General features: G+C 36.5%; 1 protein-coding gene across 1 annotated transcript in view; it reads right to left on the bottom strand.

Annotated features, from left to right (window-relative positions):
- GAPVD1 (GTPase activating protein and VPS9 domains 1) overlaps nucleotides 1–27,709 on the bottom strand; it is a 65,595-nt gene that overhangs the window by 18,445 nt on the left and 19,441 nt on the right. The window contains 19 exon segments of the mRNA XM_033122354.1: nucleotides 730–810; nucleotides 1,808–1,895; nucleotides 4,038–4,408; nucleotides 4,641–4,718; nucleotides 7,595–7,714; nucleotides 8,168–8,302; nucleotides 9,410–9,550; nucleotides 11,260–11,433; nucleotides 13,294–13,419; nucleotides 14,695–14,824; nucleotides 17,108–17,265; nucleotides 18,519–18,599; nucleotides 20,164–20,353; nucleotides 20,499–20,633; nucleotides 21,468–21,554; nucleotides 23,918–23,950; nucleotides 23,952–24,248; nucleotides 24,250–24,763; nucleotides 25,763–25,980. Of these exon segments, the coding sequence (XP_032978245.1) occupies nucleotides 730–810; nucleotides 1,808–1,895; nucleotides 4,038–4,408; nucleotides 4,641–4,718; nucleotides 7,595–7,714; nucleotides 8,168–8,302; nucleotides 9,410–9,550; nucleotides 11,260–11,433; nucleotides 13,294–13,419; nucleotides 14,695–14,824; nucleotides 17,108–17,265; nucleotides 18,519–18,599; nucleotides 20,164–20,353; nucleotides 20,499–20,633; nucleotides 21,468–21,554; nucleotides 23,918–23,950; nucleotides 23,952–24,248; nucleotides 24,250–24,763; nucleotides 25,763–25,947 (3,124 nt within the window). The 5' untranslated portion in view covers nucleotides 25,948–25,980.

The raw sequence follows: 27,709 nt of genomic DNA, 5'->3' as shown, positions 1-27,709 counted from the left end.
CGCAGCTATCAAGCTCAAGGTTGGGTCATTAACACTACTTCTCAAACTTTTTCCTTTTAAGGTACTCATTCATAATGTGCTAAAAAGAAGCTGTAAAAATACAAATGCTGAATAAGGTAAGAACCTAACCCCTAGTTGTATTTTCTCTGGGTCAGATGGCAATGTTAAAAATGATTCAAGCTGTAAAAAACTGGTCAAGTTTATAAATTTATGATATTGTTTGAACAAACACCTTATCATGAAAAAAGGAAATTAGGTAAAACAGAATTTCCCTGTGATCCTGAAAAATCAAGAACTACAGATGGTAATAAATTTAGAATTGTACAATCAATGTTAGAGAAAACGTTAGAGAAAACTTCAGTCAGTGATCCAAAGATACGTCATGCACAGCAGTAAAACCATCACCACACTTTCCTAAAAGCACTATGTGTCATCATCCCACTAAGATGTCGAGCTGCAGGGTGTGCCTAGAGGCTCAGGATCAGGGGCCTCAGCATAAGCAGAAGTTATGATAATGAGGATGATGATGGTGGTGGCGGTCTGCAGGAAGAGCACACTGATTCACTGTGGCTGCCCACTGGCAACCACAGAGCTATGCAGGACCAACTCCCCACTGTACACACACAGACACACTCTTCTACAAAGGCAACGCTTATGGCACCCAAGAAAAAGTGTTATGAAATATGTGCTCTGGGAATGAAGGAGCCAGGAAGTCCATTGTCTACAAACCTGTGAGTGTTGAGAATCTGTCAGGCCCCAGATCATCTTTGTCTTTTTCTTGTTTTTCTTTCTTTCTAAATGGTATGGGAGCTGGAAATTAAATAAAGTCAGTAGTGTGACACATAACATACTGCACTACTCGGAAGACAGCAGTCATTCTGGAGTTAACCGGTGTGCCAACATTTCTAAGTGAAAGGAAGGTGAAAAGTTTCAAAGCTAAGAAATCCCGAGTGTCAATTGATAATTGTTTGTACAATAGCAGAGAAGGTTCTTAAAGACCCTTTCCGAATCTGCTTTAGGCTCATCTGCCACAGGAGGAATGATTTAATGGGAATCGACTAGGATAATTCCAAACCACTGCTACTTAACCTCTGCTCAAAAACAACACCTTCCAAGCTCTAAGCTCATTCTCTCCTCCGAGAGTGGCCTTGAGTATGGCGTGAAAACAGTGCTCCTCAGCTCCTGAGTGACACGGCGCCGAGAAGAGCCCTTCAGAAGAAGTCCCTAGCTTTAATCGTGGGAGATCTCTCCTTTCAGGAAGAAATGCTTTTGCAAACTCAAATCTCAGTATCTGCTGGTATGATGCCAGGCTATTCACACAAAAAAAGCAAACAATTTTATACAACTGCCTTCCAAAATAAACACTCACTAATATTCAGGGTATAAACATTCTCAACGAACATAAACATTAGAAGTTTAAGTTTATTCCAAGAATGTAAGGGATAAATTTCAAATTTTCAGTTTAATTACCAATAGCATCTCTTTTTCCTGCAATAATTATTGGAAATACATGTCCAAAGTCCTATATGTTTAACATCAGTGGTATATGATATTTAAACAACCATGACTTGCATGCCTTCCATTTATGAAAACCACTAGCACTTCCTGAAAAGAACAAGAACTGTCATTTCTGAAATTCTGCCTTAGCATTCACCTGTGCCAAACCATTTTCTGTACCCTCGAAACAGCTAGAAACAAGCCCAGCAGGCCTCATAGAGAGAGGAGACGAGGTATTGGCTCTCTGAAAAAGATTTTGGGGCTTTGCTTCTTGTTGCTAATTCAGCATTCTAATATTTCATAAAATTACCTTTAGGCATGGCAGAAACAAAACGTTTTCTCCACCAAGGTCTGTTCCTGTCTGATTTCTCATCATCGCTATCTTTGCGTTCTTCAGTCTGTAGAAAAAGTTTGATGCTTTATTTGGAGTTGGGCAGCAGGACAAATTACTATGAAAAGGATTTCGGTTAGTCTGTGAAATACAAAAATCACTCTGGTTTGTCTTAAAAGTAAAACTGTTCTTATTCCTGCAGAGGCAACTTCTGGAACATTGACGTGTACCTTTTAGGGACCAGACTATGATCTACTGGAGGGTAGGCATGACCTCATCACTGTTAGTAAAATGAAAGCGTAATATGGAGCCTAGTATAGAGTAGAAACTCAAAATACGCTTACAGGATGAGTAAAAGCAATGCAAATAAAGTCCAGAGGGATAGCAGAGACGGTAGCAGTAGTATTAATAATAAAACCAAGTGCATACTGGGTGACAAATACTGAACATGAGGAACACAGTATCTCATTTAAACCTCACAGTTGCCTTAAGAGATATTATTTTAAGCCCTTTTTATAGATGAGGAATATGAGGCTAAAAAAGGTTGTCTCTATTGGTGATCACTTCTTTAGGTATATAAATGTTGAATAACTATGGTGAACCCCTGAAACTAATATAATATTGTATGATAGCTATATTTTTAATAAAAATTTAAAAAGTTATCTCTCATCTTCCCCCAAATTATACAGCCTGTATGTGGCACAGCTGGGACTCAAACTAGATCTAATCAACTTCAAAGTTCATGTTTTAATTACCAATTACGTTAATGAAGACCACGTCAAAGGACAGGGACTAGTCCATCATGTGACCTTAGACAAATCATTTAATTTCTGTTTTTCATCTACAAAACAAACTAAAAATATCTTCTCTAAGGGCATTCATGTAGGTGGGGTATTAGAACCCAGGCAGAGAGATGAGGGCATCTGTGCCGGGGAGGGATTAGTAGTGGGGGTGGGATATTGATTACACACACGGGGACTGACAAATAAGCACATACACAAAGAATAATGAAAACAGGTTTCTCACTGTTGGAGAAGGGAGTACATGCTTTGTGTAAAAAAAAGCAAAGAAATACTCAAAAAATGACAGCAGCATGTCAAAAGAACACAGGAGCCAGCTTGAAGGGGCTCCCACTGGCCAAATCAGGGACAACTGGACTTCAAAATAAATGACAATAACAAACTCACTGACTAAAATAGAAAACCATGCGACCATAGATGTAATCAGTGAGTAAATGAAAATATCTGACGAAGAACAGAATATTCACATATTTTAAAGGACCCCTCCCCCACAAAATACTTATTAATTACAAAGGAGAAAAGAGTAACTTTACAGCAGAGCAGCCTGGCAGACGATACCTTCATCAAATGAGCTAAATGACCACCACAGGTGAGGGACAAATTAAAATTGTGTGCTAGCTGACGCAGTGAAAAGAACATATTTTCACGTTAGTGAGAATGCTGCCAAAGATGAACAAACTGAATCTAGTCATGAGAAAACATCAAAGAAACCCAAATTGAGAAACATCCTATAAACTGGCCTATAGTTTTTGAAGAGTGTGAAAATCATGAAAGTCAAGGAAAAACTGAGAAAATGTTCTAGACTGAGACTTAAATGACATGACAACTAAATATAAGATACGATTCTGAATGGGATCTTTTTACTATTAATATAAAGAATGATACTGGGACAACTGGGGACACAGGAATGTATCAATTTTCATTTCCTGATATTGATGGTTGTACAAACTACATTTGTAGGAAACTCACACTAAAGTATTCACAGGTGATGGAGCACGGGAACATCAGGTTGGCAACTTACTTTCACATGGTTGGAGGGAAGGTTTTTTTTTACCTACTTCCAATTTCTTTCTAACTCTGTGATTGTTTCACAATAATACATAATACCTCATTGGAAAAAAAGAAACAATATAGCTAACTATCTTAGAAGAAAACTGTGAGATTTAAATGAAATTAGATATACAATTACTTGAAGAAAGTTAAAAGTGTAATAAAAATGCAAGCTACATTACTACAAAACCAAAGCACTACAGGTTTCCTATGGATCATGGTTAACAGTCATCTTTAATCCTGACTACTATCCATCCTTAATGCTAGATGTATATAATCCATGTTAATTTCAGATATCCAGAGAATCAGGCAGACAGACCACAAGCAGCAAATTCTTCTACGTGGCCTATGTCCCATACCTCTCCTCTTGATGAGTCTTTACTGGGGGATGAAGATGATGAATGAGGTGCAGCCACCAAAGAAGTAGCACCAATGGCTGCAGCTGGAGGGAGTTCTCGCTCTTCATTCCCTGGACGTCGGTTCCAGCTGGGGTCACTCATGGGTCGCCGGACAGAAGATACTATATCAGAGCTCCTGCTACGAACTAATCTCTCAGGGTAAGAATGCCTTTGCTTAAATGCCTCCATTTCAGCTGGACTTAGAACATGGGAACCAAAGTTTGGCAGCCTGGCCTCATTTCCTCCCACAGCTCCTTCCAGGATTGGGGGGTCCGGCGGTGGATGCGACGGCCTGGCATAGTGAACCTTTGGCCTTACCACAGCAGAAGCCCCTGGAACACAGGGAAAAAAGTTTGCAGCTGAGACACAACTGATCCAACAAAGGCATTAACAAAGGGTTTTTGTTTCGTTCTTGTCTGTGATAAGACAGGACTCAAAAATCTCACTTGATCATCACTTCACAATATATACAAATATTGAATCATTATGTTGTACACCTGAAACTAATAAAATGCTACGTCAATTATATCTCAATTAAAATAAAAGTTCATCTGACCAGTTTACCTTCATGTGAAGACAGTGGGTCAAACATGGCAAGTAGAGATTCTGACTGGGAAGGAGGAGAGGTCAGCTGGTGGGCACCTAAAACACACAGGCAAACAGTGAGACCAAGTCAGAACTCCGCACTCAGTGAGAGTTTCAACACAATGAAAATGGTTCTGGCGTTTTCCCAGTTTTCAAACGTTTTTGATCAATTACAACTTGAGGGGGCATATTAGGAAAAGAACCTAACAAATACCAAATGTTGATTATTCCAAATTCAGTTTTTCTTCTACACACATGGATTTCAATTACATTTAAGTGGTCTAGCATCCATGTGCCTATCACTTCTAATGGCAAAATTGCATCATAGTTAATGCAAAGAGCATAGAGCCAGAAGATGTAAATCATCAAAAATTTCAGAATTTTACAAATTCCCTGAGCCTCACCTTCCATCTATAAAAATAGGGGCAACACAACCTACAGTAGGAGTACAAATAAAAAGTTGTAAAATTAGAAATTCTAATACTGCTCTCAGCAAATGACAATTTACAAAGAATACTACTACATTACACCATGAAACAAATTCATATTTTTTAAAGTGCACTATTTTAAGCTACAGAATAAAAGATGACTCCTCTCACCAAGTCTAAACAACCCAAATCAGAAATATTAAAATAGATAAGTATGCAGAGGCTCACACTTTGAAATATATAAAAGAAACTGTTTTGAGTCTGAGCTATCTTTTTTGATAATGAATGATAGTATTATGTATGCCTTTTGATTTTTCCTTTTGTTCTAAATCTTATATTTACCTTCTTTTTGAAAAATTACAGAAATAGTATGTCACTATGAAAGATAGCGCAGAATATCAGTTTTCAAAATTCTGGTCTTAGGACACCTTTACATTCTTAAAAATTACTGATTGATTTATATCTGTTGATATTTATCATTTAAGAAATTAAAACTGAAAAGAAATATTTATATATATAGATCCATTTAAATATACCCATTAAATGGTAACATAAATAACCCTTTGTAATGAAAAATAACTATATTTTCTAAAATAAAAATATAACAGTGACACTTTTACATTTTTGCAAATTCCTTTAATGTATGGCTAAATAGAACAGAGCTGGATTCTCATATCTGCTACAGTTTTCAACTGGTTGCAATATGTTGTTTTGGTTGAAGTATATAAAGAAAATCTGGCCTCACATATATACTTGGAAAGGGGATATTTTAATAGCCTTTTCAGATAATTGTGGATATTCTTCTTTAATACTATACAGAATCTTGACAAATCGTTTTTAAAGGTCAGCTACAATGTGGAATCTGAAACCAAATCAATGAAATTTTTGTACTGTTTATTAAAATTAATTGGTCTGTCTTGCACTATAAATGGATCTTTTATCCATGCATGATTTTAACATCATGCACTGATTATCTGGAAAATACTGGTTCAATTAGATATGCAGAGCTTCCAAATGTTGACACATTCAACATATCATATAGAAAAATCACCAATTTCACCAGAAAAGGCTTCAATAATGGGAAGCTGTCAAGCTCATGGAGGTGGGCACAAGTTTACCAAAATTCTAATTTTTATCTGAAAGTTTGAATTTTATCATTGGCAACAAACCACTCTGATAAGCTCACTTTGTTGATTTGCTAGAAATGTCTGCCCAATACCCAAGTGTTAATAACTACAGTTTGTCAGTCGTTCTTTCAAGTAAAAACGATGTTTCATGAAAAACAAATTAACAAATAAGGAAAAAACACAGCTAGGTAAGCTCACAACTCAAATAATTATATAAGTGTTTTTCCTTGAGACACTTCACCATATATTAGAATGCACCAGAAATGCGTTAGGGGTACTTCCTATTTCCTCACACAGAATATTAAAAAGATGTACACTCAAGGAGTTGAGTTTTCACTGATTCATCGAAGACATTCATAAGTAAAACTTTGTTTTTTACCTGCAAGAGAATACAATGACTGCTAGCACGCTTTGGTGCTCCTGCCTTGTTTCGTGCTAAGGCGCCAGCAATGTACCCACCTTTACTTGTGCACCATCAGTACAAAAGTCAACACAGTGAAAAGGACAACAACTTTTATTATTATGAAAACAGTTTTGACCTCATACCTGCGCCCCCACCGCCACCTTCAAAAGGATCCTCAGTGGTCCACTACACTTCGAAAACTGCTGGTTTAGAATAGTTTCTCAATTGGGGCTATTTTGCCTCCCCAGGGCTCATTTGGCAATGTCAGGAGACATTTTGGTGTCACAACTGCAGGGGAGGGAGAGAAGTGGTGTGCTCCTGGGAGAGGCCAGAGATGCTGCTGACCATCCTACAATGCACAGGACAGGCCCACAACAGTTATCTGACCCCAAATGTCAGTAATGTTGGGGAGGAGAAACTGTGGTTTAGAACAAACAAAAATATATATAAAGAAAGGTACCCAGAACCAATCTATAAAACCACTGCTAGCATTTGGTATTTCTTTTCAGTGCTTTCTTTATGATAGCTTTTTTAAACATTTTATAATACCTATATATACTAAAATTCTTTAAATTTTCCAGGTGATATTATGCTGTAGGTATTTCTCCGTTATTTCATATTCTTTAAAGCATTTAAAAAGCAGCTGCATAAATTCTAATAAGTGGTTACATCAAAATTCACTTAGCCATCCTATTTTTCCATTCTTAGGTTGTTTCTAATTTTCTGCTAATTAAATGCTATAAAGAACATCCTTGTGCATAAGACTTTATAACTAGGACTGTTTCCTTATGACTAATTCTTAATGTAGACTAACTGGACCAAACTTAGTATGTGAACTTTTAAGGCCTAATATACGTATTGCCAAATTATGCCCCAAAGTGCTGTGACAATTGATATTATTACCAGCAATGTATAAGACTGACAGTTTCACCCATAAATTGTTTTTAAAAAGTCATTCTCATTTCCCCTTCTTACCATGAGTTACTTCATCCATGTCTGGACTAGTGACAGAATCTTTACCCCCAAAATCAGAGCTGCACTCAGATCTCAAGTCTTCAATCTTATTGGGAATATCCTCAGAGGTTGCACTTATGCCTTTAAAAACAACAAAAACAACAAAAGAGCAAAAAATAAACTACAAGAAGAACAAAATAACCACACAAAAAGTATGAGGTTTGGATAAATGTACATACTCTCAAATTTTTTGTGTGAGCTGTTTGGTTATTATATCCCTTACTGTACTACTGCTTAAATACATTTACCCTGATTTGTACAACATAATCAGAATTACCATATGATAATCTAAATACAGTAGCAGAGGCTATCAAGAACAGATAGTTACAGACAGACTGATTGCCAATTGCTTCAGCAGGCACTATTAAAGCCACACATTCAATTCTCACAGATTTAAGGTTCCATAGAAATAATTTTGTTTCCTGGAAATTACTCAGTTCTTAAATAAAACATATCTCTTTGCTATCAACTTTAAACATGGGGAGGTGGGAACACACCTTGAAATCCTTATTCCTTAAAACAAGACAGACATACCCGACACAACACTGAGGCCTGGTGTGCTGGGGCGGGAACTGACCTCCCTGACATCCGTATCATCAGAGGTGCTGCCCAGTCCGGAACAGCTCTCCAGTTCCTGTAGACGCTCCTCCTGCTTTAGATCTGGGGCCTCTAAACAGAAGATGTGAAGGGTCACACTGGAGAGTCTGTTAGTGCGCCACTGTTTCAGCTTTTGTGACCCAGGTAATAAAAGCTACCAGGGCATGAATGAAATCAGTGTAAATAGATTTCTAAGTCTAGGCCAGTTAGCAAAGATGGTTTGATCATCAAGTGTTAAAAAAATCAAGGTGATTTCATCCCAGTATAGGCCAGTTCATTTTGCAAAGATGACAACTCTGCTTCCAGATCACTAATCTCACAGAGCATGCTGGTGATTTACAAGTAAACTGAAGAAAAGAACACGGAATACCTTAGCATTAAATCAACCACTTTCTAAAAAATGACTCATACGGTATGGATGATCAACAGAGAGTGAGCTAATCCTACTGTCTCCTTGTGTAAAGAGCATGTCTGAATGTGTGAAGCATTATAAAACACATATCAGGATCACTTAATTATTCTTGAGCCAAGTAGATCAGATAGAACGTAATTCAGATATACAGTTACTTATGTTTGCTTTCTGGTAGCTGACATTTAGTTGAAGGCAAAGATTTATATCCATAATCAGAAAAAAAAAAAGTAGAAATCCAATACATAAGTAAAGAAAAAGTCCTAAGCACTTTATCAACATTTAGAATAATCCTGCAGAAAATAATTCTCAGGACTCCACAGTCCCAATTTCAGTGCATTTCAAAAATACATTAGATGTCTTTCAAAGGGTCAAGTTCTCCCCTGGGATACATCTCAACGTGCTTACCAGGCATCCAACCACTCAGTTCGAGTCATGTTGCTATTCCTATTTTGTGATGAGTTAGTGGGAGACTCTAGACTCAGAGTCCCACACAGAATCCTGATGAGTTACTAATAGTCACTTTCAAAATAACTAAACACAGAGTCAGGAAGCACCTGCCATCTTAGCCTACTGCCATGCAACACTGCATTTTTTTTCTTGATAGACAGAAAACGCCCTAAACTAATTTTCCATTTGAAATTCTTAGCAATGTGACTGCCTCACATTTGTCAAATGTGTATTTGACAAAATGTCCATAATGCAGAAATTAGGATACCTTACATTGAAAACTGTGCAAATCAAAAGGCAAATAATGACAGCATACTAACCTGAGTCACTTGGCAATACCTCTACACTCCAAGCTTCGCTTGTTGTCTCTGATATGGTAGAACCAGTGCAGGGGTCCAGAAGCACTGACCCTGAACCTGGCAGGCACAGTAAACTGCCTAACATGCTCTCTGCTGCTGCACCTGTATAACCGGTGGGGAGCAAAGGGTTAACAAAGATCCTGATGGAAAGAGCGGTAATACGGAGAAAGGCCAAACACCAAGCTAACAAAACCTCTCTACTCTACCCACAAGAAAGAAGCCAAGGGAAGAGTAATTTCAATCAAAACACCACTAAAAACTCAAATTTCCCACTGTGGTCACAATGACACAAGCTCCTTTTGTTTTCATCAGTTGCCTCCTGTTCACCTTGGACTTTCCAGAGAGGAAACACATTTGTAGGTCAAGTCATTTCAACTAGCCTTCACCTTGGTTTTTCAGCAAATGTTATGTGTTTCCCTAATCTCTTTCTAAAATTTATAGTCCTACAGGGATTAAAAACACTCAGACAGACATTTAACCACAGAAAGTTATACTGGGCAAATGTGTTTTCTTCTGGCACATTAGCCACATATTCAGAGCAATAAAATATATTTGAAGGAAAATGCACTTCGCCTCTGTAGTACTCATTCAACTACAAAGACAGCTTATTGCTCAAACAGAGCTTACTGCCAGGAAAAATACTACTTTAGCATCTGGAACAAAGTAATGCAAAACCAATTAAGAAATCTATTTACACTACTTAAAAATACAAATAGAAAGGATTAAACATTATTGTACACCTGTGTTAAAAATACTCAAGTTCAGAATGCTCTGCTTAATAAAAGAACAATTCTACTTCAGTGCATGCAAAACTTTTGGAAAAAGGGTACTGGTAAGCTACCTTTTAAAGTGTGACATGAAATAATTACAAATAAAATAATGTTTGGAACTTGCCTAAACATAATGGGGGGGAGAGGATAAAAGTACCCATAGTGGGTGGGAGAAAGGATGAAACAAATTGGCCGTGTGTGTGTATAGTTGCTGAAGCTGAGTGATGGGTACACGGAGTTCATTATACTATTCTCTCTTCTATTTGTTTGAAATATTCCATCATTTAAAAAGACAGTGAAGATGGTGGTTATTAAGACCATATGAATCTTTCAGGACTCAAAGAACAGTATCCTAAGAAGGGTGAATTTTAATTTATGTAAATTGTACATCAATAAACTTGATATAAAGAAAGAAAATTGGTTAAGTTTGGGAACTGAATTAATCCTTCCAGAAGTAAATTCAATTTTTTATCCTATTATTTTATATTATCGTATTATTCTGAAACATTTTATGGCTACAATCTGTACGAGTTTTGATCTTTTTTTTTTTTAATTTATTGGGGTGACAATTGTTAGTGAAATTACATAGATTTCAGGGGTACAATTCTGTATTACATCATCTATAAATCCCATTATGTGTTCACCATCCAAAGTCAGTTCCCCTTCCATCACCATATATTTGATCACGAATTTTGATCTTAAGGTAAAGTGTTTAATCTCAAAAAAAGACCTTCATCACAGACTAAGAACATGCACTACTGTATGCCCTGTAAACAAGACTTGATGAGAAGTTAATTCAAAAGACTGGTTTTTCTTTCCTGGGGTGGGGAGGAGAGTTAAATGTAGACGGGGAAAACACACCTATATTTAAGTAAAGGAAAAAAACACACAAATGCCTTACAGTTACATAGTTATCTCAGTTTCCCACTTAGTGCTAACACATACACCGTGTCTGTCAGAGAACAGAAGTTCCTCCCATGAAGAGTGGGTGGATATGAAGAGCTAGCCAGTAATCTTCCAGAGATGTTAAAGAGCAGTTACCTGCGATTTCTTGTAAGCGATCTTCATCAATGTTAGGGTCAAAATCACTCCCCAAGACATCTGTACTCCAGGTCTCGCTCACTGTTTCTGATATGTCCCTATCATCTGTCAGTCCCATCATGTCACGGATTTCAAACTTCCTCAGCTTATCATCAAGATTATCTTGTGTTGTAGCTATCAAAAACAAAATTAAGCACTTAAAAAATGGTAGCACATCTATGATTTCTTAATCAACTTTAAGGAATTTTAAGTCTTTGAACTTCATGTTACATATATTATACTTCACACTGAGCACATAGTACCAAAGCACTGAATTATTCCCTCATGAATATAGTCTTGCCCTCTCTGAACTGAGCTCAGCATATGTACTGCCCTGGTAGATTAACTGAGGCCACAGATGCAATCAGTTGTCTCCCTGTATCCACAACTTCTGCAGTGACTTTGATCAAGAAATGGGACGCAGTCCCCTCTCTCTGCACTTGCACAGGCCACGTTACTTGCTTTGGCCAAAAGGGTAAGGGAGGAAGTGAGCCAGTTGCAAGGCTAAGCCTCAAGAAAACTTATAAGCTTCTGCTCTCTTTCTTCCCCTTGCTTCTCCCATGAGAACAAGCCTGCTGGAGGATGAGGGATGACACAGAACAAAGCGAAGGTCATCCTAGACCAGCCAGCTCCCCACTGACCAACGACCCCCAGGTGAGACAAGCAGAGGTCCCCTACTTGACCACTGGTGACCGTAGATGCATGAGAGAGCCCAGTCCAAATCAGAAGAACCACCCAGATGACTCACAGACGTAAGAACAAAAATAAATGCTTATTGTTTTAAGTCACTAAGTTTTGAGGTGGTTTATTATGTAGCACTGTGGCAATAATTAACTGATACATCCATTCTAAAATAATCATTCTTTTTCATTTGACTTGGATATACCTCCCCAATTCTAGAGTTTACTCTCTTCCCTTGAACAGTGAGAAGTAGTCTGTAATTTGCCTCAATTCACTCCTTAACTTAGTATTCACTAAGTGTAGCCTGCCAACAACCTACATCAGAATAACCCAGAGAGCTTGTTAAGGAAGTGAGTCTTTCAACTTCTGTCTTAAACTAATATTATTTTAATCTGTTATTTTAGAAAATTTAATCCTAATTCATACAATGACAAACTGATCCAATAAATTATAGCATTATTTTTATTCAAGCCACATATATCCCAACGGGAAACACTCTTCCTTTCTTATATGGACTGAACCAGGGTTTCTAAAACTGAGACATGGGAAATGGCTTTTTTTTTTTTAACTCACCACATAATTTTTATGCACACTAAAGTCTAAAAATCACTGCCTCAAACCCAGTTGAGGGCATCTACCCTTGAAGGACTCCAGTGATCTTTAAATAAACACACCAAAAAAACTTTTTCAAATTAATCTTTCTAAAACTCACTAGGGACCCTCCTATTTTTTAATCCTTACCTTGTGCCATGCCCCTACTTGGTAGCTCCTGAGTAAGTATTATGGTTTCCCACCTCTGGGACTTGCTTATACTATTCCTTCACCTAGAGTGCTCTAGCTCCATTTCTGCCAATGCAATGCCAGCCAGGCTTTAAGCTAGTATTTTCTTTCAATAAGCTTTTCTTTACACTTTGAAACACTGTTATCTCTCACTCAGAACTGCCAAAGCACTCTTATGACACTTTCAATCATTTGTGTACCATTCTCTCCCTAAGTTCCTCGAGCCATGAGGTTTTATCTTTGTTTCCCTTAAAATTATAGAATTGAAATATCAAATATTACAGAATTCAAGCAATTCATTTTAATTACTTTATACAACTGAAGCCTAAACAATTCACCAACTAAATTTACCAACTAAACACATTTCTAAAAAGTGAAGGAACTATGAATAAATGCAAGTTTAATGGTCATTATATAATCAACCTAGGTTTATTCTCTTACTGTACACAGCCAACTTGCATGGAAACACACTGTTTATCTTGCACCCAGGTAAATTCTGTGCTACTTGAGCAATTGTGTTCAACCTCACTTTACCTTGTTCATGCTCTAATAGCTGTAGAGCTTCAACTCCATTACTCCCAGAAGGTCCTGCTCCAAGTTCTGATACAGACTCTCCTTCCAGGTCTAGAGAGGATACCGAATTGGAGCGATTTGAAGGACCTAGAGAAATGTTTCTACTGTGAGTGACCTTTTTAAAACAGTCATGAGCCATCATGCAATTTTTCATGCCTTGATAAGAGACTTAAAGACTGATTAAAGTGGTTTTTAATAAAAACTTTATTTATTTTTTGAGGGAATAGCTCACAGTGGACCATGCAGGGATCGAACTGGTGACCTTGGTGTTATCAGCATCACGCTCTAACCAACTGAACTAACTGGCTACTCCTTATTAAAGTGTTTTTAATACTGCATTTATACCTTAAAACTACACATGCACTTTAAGCCAGCAATTCTGCGTCTAGGAAATTATCCTAAGGAACAATTCAAAAATTCATCTAATTTTTTGCTTGTTTCACGGCTTATGTCTGAAAAGTGGAAGCAATCTACATGTTTAATCATAGAAGAATATTTAAATATGCCCATTTAAAATGAAAGAAAACAGCCATTAAAAGCCATGTTATTTAAGAATGTTCCATTATAAAAGGAAATTTACTGTTATTTTGGTGAACAAAAAGGTTTCAAAACAGCATAGACCTAATCTTGCTATAAATAAACCAAAATGTTAACTGTTATTAATAGAATGGTGAGATTACAGATGATTCAATTTCTCTTCAGCATTTTCTAGAATGAACGCACATTACTGACATTTTGAAACATTAGAGGAAAAGGAAAAGTTATTACATTTTATGTTTCTGTTAAAATGTTAGTAAACTTGAACTTTTTTCATTAAAATAGTTTGTCCTAGATCATAGGGTGACATATTCTCACTTCACAATCTTGGCTTTTAATGATCTTTTTTATTCCTATTTCCATTGTATCTTTCTGCTTCATACAGGTGTGTGTGTGTGTGTGTGTGTGTGTGTGTGTGTGTGTGTCCAAAGAAATAAAGAACATTAAAGTATAAACAACATCCTGAAATACTGAGTCCATTTTTTTTCCCATTCAGACATGCACTAAATCCCTCTAAAGGAGCTCTATAAGCTTTGGTATAGATCAACACTAGAGAAATAAAACTTGGTACTTTTCAAATATCCGTGAAGACTTATATCTTTTCCATTTTATATGACCAAACGTCTCTTGAAATCTTTCTTTTCAAATTTTATTCAAAAAAACAATCTTTACAGCCAACTGTTAAAGGTCATTAGAGGAAAACTTCATTACTTTCCTCAGTGAGGGGCACAGATGGTAGAATTATAATTTATAAGGCTCCTTTAAAGAACACAAAACAAAATATTACTTGAATCACACAACTCCTTGAATGAAGTAACCCTTCACCTTCAGATATTCCTTCCAGATTATCACTGCAGAGGGAAAAGCGCAAGGTTTTATCAGGTTTACCGTGGAGTTTGTTTTCATCAACAGGGACATCTCCTTGTCCTCCATCCGAAAGTTGCATGTTTAGGACCTAAAACATAAAATGCCATTGGTTTATCACAACTGAAAGATTACTGATATGAAAACAAACCACAGCAAATGCATATTTAAGTTTTTTTGCTCTTCAATTATCCTTTTAAACTAAAAAACCCATTTCTCTGTTATTCTGGTCACGCTTTTAAATACCTCTAGGAGAAAAGCGTAAGTATCAGAAGAAATGAATCTGTGTCCTTCCATCACCCTACTGGTGTCAGAGACTGAACAGGCAACCAGATATCAAATGAGCAGAGGTCGAGATTATGAGAACCAAAGGCTCTAGAGTCAGTGGGCCAGTCCTTCTGGTGCTGCCATGGGCCAACTATGTGGTCTTAGATAAGTTATTTAAATTACCTAAACCTCGGTTTCTTCATCTGTAAGATGGTCATAACAGTATGTGTGCCATGGAGTTGTTGAGAATTAAATAAAAATATACACATAAAGAATTTGGCATAGTAAAATGACATAAATTTGCAGTACATTTTTTCAAAAGTTAATAACCTAAGTCAATAGGAAAAAAACATGTAAACAAATTATCTTGTAGGCACCAGAATTCAGTCTAGTCTGAATCTCCACTCGATCACCATATACATGGCCACAAAAGTCCATCCCAGAAGCCGAAGTGTGACTTCACAGCCATCTCGAGCTTAGAGCTGATGAAGTCTTTTTATATTTTCTATTTGTTAGATGATTTCCAAATAGCATAAGTACTTCTCACTCCCCCTAAGCCTCACAACTCAGCTTTGTATGTGTACCTCCCCCTTAATGAAGAATCGAGTGCTTTGTTGGAAGTCACACAGCATGTTTAAGCACACCTGAAACGTGAACTCACAGCCACTGAGTTCCTACACGATTGCTGGAATATGAAGGAAGAATAATATCCTTACTTAAAAAGAAAAAACAAAACAAAAACAAAAAAACCTCTAGGTGCTGCTTCGGCCCTGCACTTAAATGTTAAATTAAAAGGTTTGTAATGGCTCTATATATTTGCATGTGATGCTAATAGCATGTGATGCTATTAAAATGTTATTTAAAATTAGAATTTCTTTCCTCTTTGCTTGAAATGAAATGCAGACATAAAAATTTTACATTGTGCATTTTTAAGATAACCTGGACCTTTCAAGTCACAGTGAGCAATAGGCAACAAGTCTTCAGGCAAAATCCATCAAAAGGCCTGGAGAGCGGTACGAATGATCAGGCAGCAAAAGGAGGACATTCCCCTGCACAGGGATGCAGGCTACTGCCTTCAAGGCTGCACTGAGCTGGCGATGGGGGAAGGTAACAAGGGGAGGAAAATGCCACAGAACTCTCTGACTCACAGTCAGCAGTTTTTTCCCTCAAGAAGCATTCCCCTGGTTGTTGTTTTTCATTACATTCCCGAGTTCCTAAAAAGTTGATTCTGTAAGTTTTAGCCAGCTTATTAATTTTTCTCTCCCATTTTCTCTCTCTTTTCCCCCCACCCGTGTGTGTGTGTGTGTGTGTGTGTGGAGGGACAAAGTCTAGGAGTTTGACACTCCTTTTTCTTACGAGTCATGCCACAGTTCCAAGCACAGCGAACTACCATCATCACTTTATCAACCATTATAACCAGTCCTTTCTTCGCAGGCCAGGACCAGGTTTTCTTGAATAATAAATAGTCACTGTTGCATGTAAAATGCCACTTCTTTTTCAGGATGTCACAATCTATGAGAACAGATTCCTACCTTTAGAGTCAAGATTTCTTCTTTCCTTTTGTCCCTGCCCGAAGCTATTCTGTTTACAAACGTCTTAAAACTGATTCCCATACCCCCAATCCTATTTCTTCAAAATATTTTACTTTCTTAGTTTTCTTTTCAGTTATCACTTCCATTTCTTCCTAACTGGCCAAAGAAAAGAAAAGTATTTCTAAAGAATGTTTGGCTCTTTAAAGCAAGAATGCCACTAGTAATCATTAGAAAGAAAAGAAACATAAAACACTTCCTAAAGGTCACTGGAAAAGTCTCTTCAATTTCCATAGCACAATCTTCAGGTTTCCTGTCTCTTTTACTATTTGGGAAATTCCTTTTGGTGTGTGGACTTGGTCACCAACTACAGTGCCATAGATGTATTAATGTGAAGGGCCTCCAGAACTGTTCACAGGAGGTTTAGCATTTGATGGTGTGTCATAGTAGGCCCAATGAAGATAATGAAAAATATTCATTAAATGCATACTGATTTATAAAAGTGACCATTAATTAGAATAGAATCTAAGTTTCTTAACATCAATGGCTATAAGTTAAATGCACCAATGCATTCATACCTCATTTTCTGACATCATCCCTGGAGTAAGCTGGGGACCTGTCCCTAAGGCGATGACCAACACTTCTGGCTGTACCTCCTGGATGGTTTCTTGAGATGATCCTTCATGGTCCAGGTGGAAGTCCATTAGCACATTGGTGCGGCTTCTGTTCCGAGTTGCTAATAAAAATATTTCAAATAAGACAATTTAGAGAAAGAGATAAAATGAAGAAAACGGGACACTAAATACAAAAATATATTTTCTATTAATATAGAACATTTGCGCATGCACAAAAAAAGAATGGTGAAAATATGAGTATGCAAAAGAACCTATATCTTCCCAGTTACTCTACTGATGACTAATATAGATTCTCCTTCAAAACTGAAAATCAGAACTGATCCATGTTCACCTGACAGGGAGTGACACACAAATGATCATACCTGCAGGGCAGCAAACACATCCCAATCAATTTAAGACTTGGGATGACAGGAAAAGTATTACCTTATTTCTTATCTTTTCAAGATACCTTCAACTATTTTTTTCTATAAAATGATTTAACTGCCACAGGTCTCCCATACTAATAACTGAACTTACAGGCATTAGAAAATTTCATATAGAAATCTGACAGCCATATAAAGTAATATACGTTAATTAGGCAACTGATGACAAAACCAGAATCAGTTTTTGAGAACACAATGTTTTTCCTGAAATGTAGTAACCTCTTTCGAAAGATGGAGGAGAGATTTCCTTATGTTTGAATATAAGTTTCCTTTCTGCTTACTGGAAACATTCTAAATTAATACAGGATCTAATTATTTTGGGGTGTTATTTTCCCTAATACATTTTTTTCTAAAATAATCCATCCTACAAGAACGGAAGGATTTAGATAGTCGGTGATAATTTCTCTGTAAGTTTTAGTCCTCTGTGATAAGTTTCAATTTTCTTTCAGAGGTCAATAAAATTCAATGCAACCAGAAGATTAACTAGAAATTCTATTTCAGTGTGCAAAATAAAAGTATGGACATAAAGCAAAAACACTCTATAGTAATAAGTCTTTCAGCTTCACTCTGAGTGAAAGCTGACCTACTTAAAGACAGAAATATAAAGAAGCATCTTCTCTCCACAATGCTGTAGATCTGTTCATTAATCTCCTACTCTCAAAATTCAGAGCACACATCCACTTTCAAGTCACATTCACTCACACCTTTATTTGCTGACCCTCACTGTCTTCTACTGAATGGTGAACTTAAATTCAACTTCATGAACAACCCATGAATCTTAAGTAACAAACTTTATAATCCATGAAAGTACAAGTAATCAAAATTCATGTAGCAATTTACACAAAGAAAAGCAGCATGCACATGGAGCACACTTTTATAAACTGCTTCTTAAATAAAAGTTGTAAGAAGAGGAAGAACAGCCTATTACCCACCAAATGGGGTTACTAGAGTAATATGAGCAGTAAGATTGGTGGCTGAGGAATCCCAGGCAGTGATGGCTGCTAACTGTTGTCCTGGGTTGGGAAGGCATTAAACAGAAAGAAAATCAACCCTCTGAATAATGGACACATTTTTTAAAATATGAAATAAATTCAATGACCAGATCACATGACTATACAAAATACTGGGCAAACATTTGAAATTTACTTTCTGTAAATTACCCCCATATTTAATGACACCTTCTAGATGACAAGAAATGACAGAACTAATGTATAGAAGTGAATAATGGAGAAAAACAAAATCTCTAATTTACCAAATCATTTCTTTGTTTAAAAAAAGTACAAATAGCCTATAATATTAAAAATCCTTAAGTGTCAAATTTCGTTTTTTTCCTACTTTTAATTCTGAAAATTGACATTTTGGGATGATGAAAGCCAGAGACTTGAAGAATATGATACCACATTCCTCTTGATGATATTATTCCATATTGTTAAATGCAGGTAGATTAATTTTAAGAAACTGACAGTTCTTAACAAATCAGCTCATGGAAGTTTAAAAATGAAATCCTATTCTTCAAAATGTATAAAATATAACTATTCATTTTCACTAATTATCACTGAGGTCCTCATTAGCATTAAAAAATTGCTAAACTACTCTGTTCCCTGGGCCTAAACACTCTTTTCCTGTCTTGTTTACTTTGTGTAACTAACTCCTATTCATCCTTCAAGAGAAAGTGCAGGTGTCACCTGCTCCAGGATCATCTTCTCCTGATGCCATCACCACCCAGCTAAGTTAGGTGTGCTGGTAATCCCCTGTGCTTATCGCCATCACACTTAGTACACACCGGGAATGTGGTCTCTTCTTGTTCTCCCCAACCAGACTATATAGGCAACTAACTTAGAGTAGGGACATATCCTACATATCCTACAGTCTCTGTATCCCCAGCGTCTAACACAGTGGCCCACCTGCAGGACAGTAATTATAATACCTACTCATTTCGTGTATAAAGTGATTACCCAGTGTCTGGTACACAGTATATGCTCAATTAATTTTTTGGTGTATACTTATAGATAATAGACGTTAACTAAGTGAATAAAGCTTAATTAAGCCTAATTCTTAAATAAATGAATAAGTGACAAAATAAAATGGAAGTTGCTTTATTTTACCAAACAACAAAGATATCTTAGCTTAGCTGATAAAAGACTGATTATTAATAACAATAGTGGAAAAATAGTAACTATATATTTTCAACTTTACCATTAGAAACTTCAAAAATTTTATTATATTATTTAGAACTTAGTAGAAAGGACAGGGCTACACAATTCAAATAATGACTACCTATAACAAATAACACTTTCAAGTTTTTCTAAGAAAAGACACTAAAATATAAACAAAGTATACTGTAGGTGGCATGATTTCAATTAATTATGAAAAGTATGTCTAGATAAAGCTAAAGCCTCCTGCTAAGCCTTAACTAATTTGGTGCTATTGTAAAAAATTGAATTACTACCAGTAAACATGAAGAGAAAGACATTTCCAAATTATTTAAAACTATATTCCAAAACACTGAGCAATAACAAAGGCTAATAAAGAAATATTAAATTTAAGGGAAAGCCCCAACATGAGAAGTCTCTTTACCTATAGGCAATCGATTCTTTTTATTTGCTGGAGTGGTGGCTGGAGACAGCTGAGGAGTATTATAGGGAGTCATTTCCAAGCTGCTGCTTTTTCCTGGCTTTGCCTGGGGTAGGTTTGCCAATAAATTGTCAAGAGCCATTCTGTCTTCTCTCAGTTGATCTCCAGACATCACACTCTTCATAAAATTCACCTGGCAAAAGTAAAAGGACATTAGCTGGTGAAATCAATTTTTCAAACGCAATATATATTTCTCACACAATGTACTCATCTATGACTCTACCCATGCTTAGATAAATGACTTCTGAGAAAATCCTATTAAAGAATAAAGCCATTACCAGAGTAATAAGCTGACTGTAGGTTATATAAACCACAGTTCTGCTCAACCCTTCCAGAAGATTAACGGAGGACATTGGAGGGGTCTCCACTGCACGGCCCCCAATCACAACATCAAGAAAAGCAGCAACACAGCTCTGTTAAAACAAGAAAAGACCACAGTGAAATACTTCCCCTTTAAGGGAACAAAATTTCAGATTAAGGTGGACAAGTATGCAAAAAAGATTTTCTTCTTGAAAATTTTATGAAACCCAACAATAAAAAAAATTAAACTCTTGATGAATTGATATAGAATAATCTCCAAGATATTCTGGTGTGTGAAACAAACATGATGCAGAACAGAACAGTGCAGTCTATCCTACCATTTGTGAAAAAGGAGGGATGGGGTGATGGGGAAAATACATGTAGGAATTTGCTATATACCCACAGAGCTCTTGAAGCATATACAGAAGACTGATAACAATAAGAACCTTTTGGGGAGGAAATAAAGGCTAGAGATCAGTGTGGAAGGGAAATCTCACTGTATAGCCTTTGAATTTTAAACTAGGTTGAATGTAGCCTATTCAAATATGACTGATTAAAATTTTATTTAATTAAACTAACTGAACAATGCCATAAATATTACTTATGAAATAGCCTCAAAGTTACACAATTATTGCTGATTTGATTTGGTGACAATTTTTTAAAATTAAACTTTAAAAAATAATCTTAATAGCTATTTGGTTCTCATTATGATGGCATCTCCTCAACATTTCTATGGGTGAGAGTAGTAATCTTTAGTGACAGCTTCCTCTAAATGCTGCTGATCCAACCCTGTATGCTCTATAGCTACACCGAGGGTAACTGAAAAGAATATTTAATTTACACATCACCTCAGGACAAGATTTAATAAATACAATACGTAGGTTCACTAATACTTTGGCAGAATTTTCTATAAGCAGCATTTCACATGACGTAGTATTCATTCTTACTTTGTCAAATTTCCCAAGGCTGCTCTTCGTCCGGGGATCTCCCTCTTCAGAGCCAGTCATTGCTAATTGCTGCAAAAGGCGGCCGACCTGCAACCCAAGGAGACACAGGCTGTAGACACTTACAAAGTCCTCTCTATGAAAACACTTCCATTGTATTCTAGACATCTGTTTCATAATATTCATACCACCTGACCAGGCACAGAAAGCAGGGTTCCAAATGTGTACCTTATCTACATCAGGTTTTACTATATTTAGAGTTATAGAGGAAAAGTAGAAAATTTTGCTCTCATTTTTTTCCTCTTTAGCATATTATATCAAAAATACAACACCTTTGTTTCTGATATTGTACTTTTCACGTGGTTAGAAATTTTAAAATTAATTTGTGAAAGCTGACTCACTTAAATTATTTCAAGTGAATGTTAAGTACTTTTACCTAAATACGAGGTGTGATCAAACAATACGGTAAATGTTTAAAGCAAAAAAAATTTAGTACAGTAAAAGATGCATTGCCATTAATACCCCTCAAAATACTACCCCTCCCTTCGAACACACCTATCTCATCGTTCTTGCCACTTTCTGAAGCAGTTCTGGAAACTTTAGTTGCACTGTCGTGGCTGCCTCGATGTCCTGAATCATTTTGACTTTGGAGAAGAACCAGAAGTTACATGGTGCCAGATTCGGTGAATAAGGTAGATGAGGGCACACCGTAATGTTTTTATGACAGAAACTGCCATCTACCAGAAGCGATGTGTGACACAGAGGGTTGTCATGATGGAGGGTGATATGGCACACTTTAAAACACATCTTCTTTCTCTCAACTGTAGCTCACACCCAACTGACTGCATGGAACAAGCTGAAACTTGTCACACACTGTTACTAAGGTTCAACGCGCCGCTTCCTGTATTGAAGATCCCTGCCTTTCCGTTGGATGGCCACTCGGCAGCAAACCTTCACTGTATTTTGCGATCACAACGGAAAGGCTCCCTGTCACACATCGCTTCTGGTACACGGCAATTTCTGTCAAATAAAAACTTACGGTGTGTCCCTCATCCACCTTATTCACCGGATCTGGCACAGTGCGGCTTCTGCTCTTCCCCAAAGTCAAAATGACCATGAAAGGTCAATGTTTTGATCATCGAGGCAGCCACAAGAGCGCAACTAAAGACACTCACGAAAGAGGACTTCCAGAACTGCTTCAGAAAGTTGGCAAGAATGATGGGATAATTGTGTTTAAAGCGTGGGGGGAGTATTTTGAGGGGGATTAATGGCAATGTGTCTTTACTGTAATAAATTTTTATTTAAACATTCACCGTGTTTTGTGATCACACCTTATCATAGTTAACAAAGTATTCAAGGCAAATTTTTTCCCTCCTAAGTTTAAAAGCAAACAATTCCTACAAAACATATGCCGTTGGAAAGTAAATATTAATTCACAGAGCAAGTTCCTTTACTGCCAAAAGTGAACTATTAATCCATTCCTTTAAAGACCTTTGTTGAAAGTTAACATATAGCATCATCTTAGTATCTGGGACAATCCAACTTTTTACTCATTTTGAAAATATGTGATTCAATCTCTGCTAGAACAACAAAAATAAAAACTACAACTATTTTATCATAAGAATAAATTTAATATTTCACAGATGATAAAAAATTTTAAATTTTATTTCAGGAATTTCTATATAGTTAATTGCTAAACGTCCTAAAGTGATAGAACTGATCATGAAAAAATTATCATTTTTAAAAAATTATCCAAAGATATCTTATTCCAAAATAAACTCAGTCTCTTCTTCACAGTATTCCTGAGAAGTAAGATATAATTAAAAGATTCTCTTAAGAAATAATAACATGATTTCAGTATTTCAGATAAGTAGGAAAAAAAGGTGTAAAATCATCTTTCTGAAACTCTCAGGTCTAGAAGAGTTTCATAATTCAAAATTCAGAGATTTTAAAAAAGTTGGTTAGTGCATATGTGTAAGATGTCCAGGATGTACGGTAGCATCCTGTAACCAAACACATTTACATTTCTGCAGTAAAGCGTAAGTACTCATTAACACTAAATGGAATAACGAAAAATTATAAAGAGGCTCATGTAAGTTCAGGCTAGGTTTTGCCACCAAATGAAGAACAAAAGACTCTCTGTTTTCAATCATTCTGGATTTTGAAATCCTGGGAAGGGGATGGTGGGCTTGTTCTAGAAAATCTAATCAACTATACATTCATGTTTGTGAGGACTCCTTTAAAAACTAATGTAAAATGTTTTATGACAATAGTATTTTTTAAATCCCAATATGACTGCTTTTATGTCTTAAGCAGCAAATATTTAAGACAGTCTAGGGAAAAGGAACAGTAAGAATCTATGAATACTGTCATCACATTTTCTGTCCCCACGCCCCCTGCCTCATCAACTGATTTTAGACTGAATGCCACATTAATAAACAGCAAAAGTGTACCTGCATCAGATTGAATCTTGCCACCTCATTAATACGGAGCATCAGAAATTATTCATACTGTTCTGGATTGGACAACTGCAGGGCAGATGAAGCAGGCCAACAGTAGATCAGTACACATTGCCCTGACCTCCCCAACTTCCAGTCTGTCTACACAGGAAAGGGTTTTGTACATCTGGGACACGATCCACCTCAAACTATGTGGAAAGCAGTACGTGTTCTGTTTGAGATAACCAATAAACTTGTTCACCAAAGTCCTAGTTTGGCCTCATTGGAATCAACCTATCTCTTGAACCTTTTGCCTGAATCTATCTGAGCCTTTCTCTCCAAAGAGTGTTTTCCTGTTGAGATGGGGAGAATCTCTCAATTAGCTTATTGGAGTCTGTTTCCAGATGGTCTTCATCTTCCACGAGCAGTTGCATGATTGGCTCATGTAAAGTTGCTGTGAGAAAAGTTTGGCAGAAAACAGTCCTTCAGAAAAAAAGTTTAAATAAGATGCTGAAGGCACAGGTTCCTCTCCTCAAAAGTCGCCTGGGGTTGTCACTTTCTTTAAGTTCAAATTCAATCAAGTATCTCAAAACCTGAAGGAGGTAGCTTTCATCTTCTTGCATAATGCAGTTGCCATAGAGAGAGGTAAAAACTGTGTAAATAACACTTTGTGTGCTCTCCTGATTAAGTTTCTCTCCAGCAACCAGAGAGGAGGCAATAAGACGAGGATTTTCCCTTAATCGACTCAAGAATTCTCCATAAGCAGTCTCCTGAAATCCCAATTGCTTGTATCCATCAACAAACTGGGTATCTTCCAAAATCTTGGCATGTTGGCAACATTCAGCAGGGGAAGCTTCAGCACTAAAAAAGGAGCAAACAAGCCAAATAATAAAATTAACAACAATAATAATATAACACACATCCTACACTGTAACATGGAATGTGAGCTGATTATAGAATGAGATCACTCGGATTTGCTAAAATCTTTTAGACCAACAGCATATATGAATGTGCAAAGAAAAAAACCAAAAAGGACAAATTCCTCATATTAAATCAAGTTCAATGAAAAATACCAAAAAGTGGGTGGCCAGTTTGCTCAGTGGTTAGAACGCAGTGCTCATAACACCCAGGTCACCGGTTCAATTCCCACTTGGGCCAGTGAGCTGCGCCCTCCACAACTAGATTAAAAATGACTTGACATAGAGCTGATGCGTCCTGGAAAAACACACTGTTCCCCAATATTCCTCAATTTAAAAAAATAATTAATAAATTTAAAAAAAAAAAAGAAAAAGGAAAGTACCAAAAAGTAACCATTATTCTGATTTCTATCATCAGATCGGTCCTGCCTCTTTTTGAACTTCATATAAATGGAATCATACAGTAGGTACTCTTCTGTGTCTGACTCCTTTTCTCAACATTATACCTCAGCACTACTATAACTCTTATTACAGTTAAAAACGGCTTCTTGGAACAAGAGAATAATGAGGTATTAACACAGTGAAAAATGAGGTTTCTAAAACGGAAAAGTAGATATACAATAGCAAAACATGGAAATGTATATATTAAATTATATTAGGAGAAATGTAGAACACAAGATAATTTACTCTCTACAACAATAAAATGTTGTATATGTACAAAGGATACAAAATTGGTGCAAATTAATTGGTATAAAGTATTAATGCTTAAGTTATAATTCTCTGTGACAGTGCTTAACTGATTTAATAAACAAAAGAACTCACCTTAATGTTGATTTAAACTATCTTAAACGAGGCACTTTGTTGAAAACAGATTCATGTATTTACAGTTAGCACAGACTCATAGTGGTTTATAAAATTTAAGACTTCAAAATCTTTTCTCTACCTGGTTATGATAAGCCGATCCAAATTAATTCTCTGTTGCTTAGCAATCCATGCCGTACGATACAACTTTTCAGCTGTCTTAAGTACATCTGCATTGAGCCTCTGAATGAGCTGTTTCTCAGAGTTCACATATAAGCGTTCCTGTTTGAGGTGATGGGCCAGAGTATGAATATCTAGCTTCACCATCTTCAAATGTGGAAAAGGTACAAAGGCTGATCACTAAGAGTAAAAAGACAAATTTAAAAATTCTATGTTACTGAAATTGTTTTCCAAACTCAAAAGGGATAGAACACATTAAGAATTAGCTACATTTAGTAGCATGGGTAACTCTAATTTTAAAATAATCTATATTTTTTTAATTATAGAAGCATTACAGTTTCAGTATAGAAAAATTGGTAAATACAGACAAGAAAAAAAAAAAGCTCCTAATAAGGCCACTGCTCAGAGATAAACACTGCAAAAACCTTGTGTATCCTTCAAGTCCAGTGTCTACTTATTAACACTGGAGTTTACTTGACTGCTCTCTTTCACATTGCAATCAATCAACATATTCTGTTGACTCTTAGCTTCAAAATACATCTCAAATCTGACTACTCACCACCTCCAACATGTGTCACCGGAAGGTCTATAACCACCACTTCCTAACTGATCTCCCTGCTTCCTTTCGTATACTACTCGAGTCTGCTCTCTACATAGCATACAGTATCCTTCAAACTTCAGTCAGATCATGCACTTCCCCTACTAGAAATCGTCCAAAGCCTCTGCTTTTGCTGATCCCTCTGTCTGGAGGGCTATTCCTCCAGATAGCTTGACACGGCTTTACTTCATTCACAATTCTCTATTCAACTGTCTATTTAGGTAGGCCTTTTCAGCTAACTCTTTCTAAAATAGAAAATATCACTTCCTATTCCTCTTCCGGACTTTTTTTTTTAAAGCACTTGCCCCCATCTAGCATTATATTACAGATATCTACTTGCATGTTCACTGTGCTTAGAGTGTGGCTCCCCTACTAAAAGGTAAGGGCCACTAGGGGGGCTAAGGCTTGTCTGTTCTGTTCACTCACAGCTGAAATTTCAGAGCTGAGGGAAGGGCCTGGTTCACAGTAGGACTTGAATAAATATTTGCCAAAGGAATGAATGATATCATACAATTCTTGTTTATCTAGTAGCTAAACAAACTGATTAAAATCGCACACATATTTTAAAGCAGTATTATTTAAGCTATACCTTTGAATCAGAATGCCTGCCAAACCACAAATGTTTTGTATCATCAACAATAGAAGTGTTTTTGGCCCAGATAACAGAATACAACATTGTGTCCAGATAGCAGGCAGTCATTAAGTTAGAAAAATACTTCTCATTAAGAATTAAACATTATGATTGTATACTTGAAAGTGTAAGAATAGTGCTTTAGGCCGGCCGGATGGCTCAGTTGGTAACAGGGCGAGCTCTCAACAACAGGGTTACTGGTTCACCTGGAGCTCAGATGCGCCCTCCACAACTAGATTGAAGGACCTGGAGCTGATGGGCCCTGGAGAAACACACGGTTCCCCAATATTTCCCAATTAAAAAAAAAAGAATAGAGTGTTAATGTCCTCACCATAACAACACAAGAAAATAATAATTATGGGAAGTGAAAGATGTGTTTCACTAACCTTACTGTGGTAAACAGTTTGCAATGTATACGTGTATCAAATCATTACCTTATAGACCTTAAGTATATGTTGTATTTCAATTATGTCTCAATAAAGCTGGAAAAAAAGTTGCCCTAGCCAATCAGATTCTAGTGACCTTAATAGATCTATTTGGAATTGATAAAATACAATTTGTAGTGAATTCAGATTCTAAAAGAGAAGATAACCTAGGGATCCAATGAAAACACATTCCAATGTATAAAATAAATATTTTTGGTGCTAAGACAAAAAAAAAAAAGAATTAAACACTAGGGT

Source organism: Rhinolophus ferrumequinum, chromosome 12, assembly GCF_004115265.2.
Source record: "Rhinolophus ferrumequinum isolate MPI-CBG mRhiFer1 chromosome 12, mRhiFer1_v1.p, whole genome shotgun sequence".
Taxonomy (NCBI): domain Eukaryota; kingdom Metazoa; phylum Chordata; class Mammalia; order Chiroptera; family Rhinolophidae; genus Rhinolophus; species Rhinolophus ferrumequinum.
This window is presented reverse-complemented; position numbering and strand designations above follow the sequence as displayed.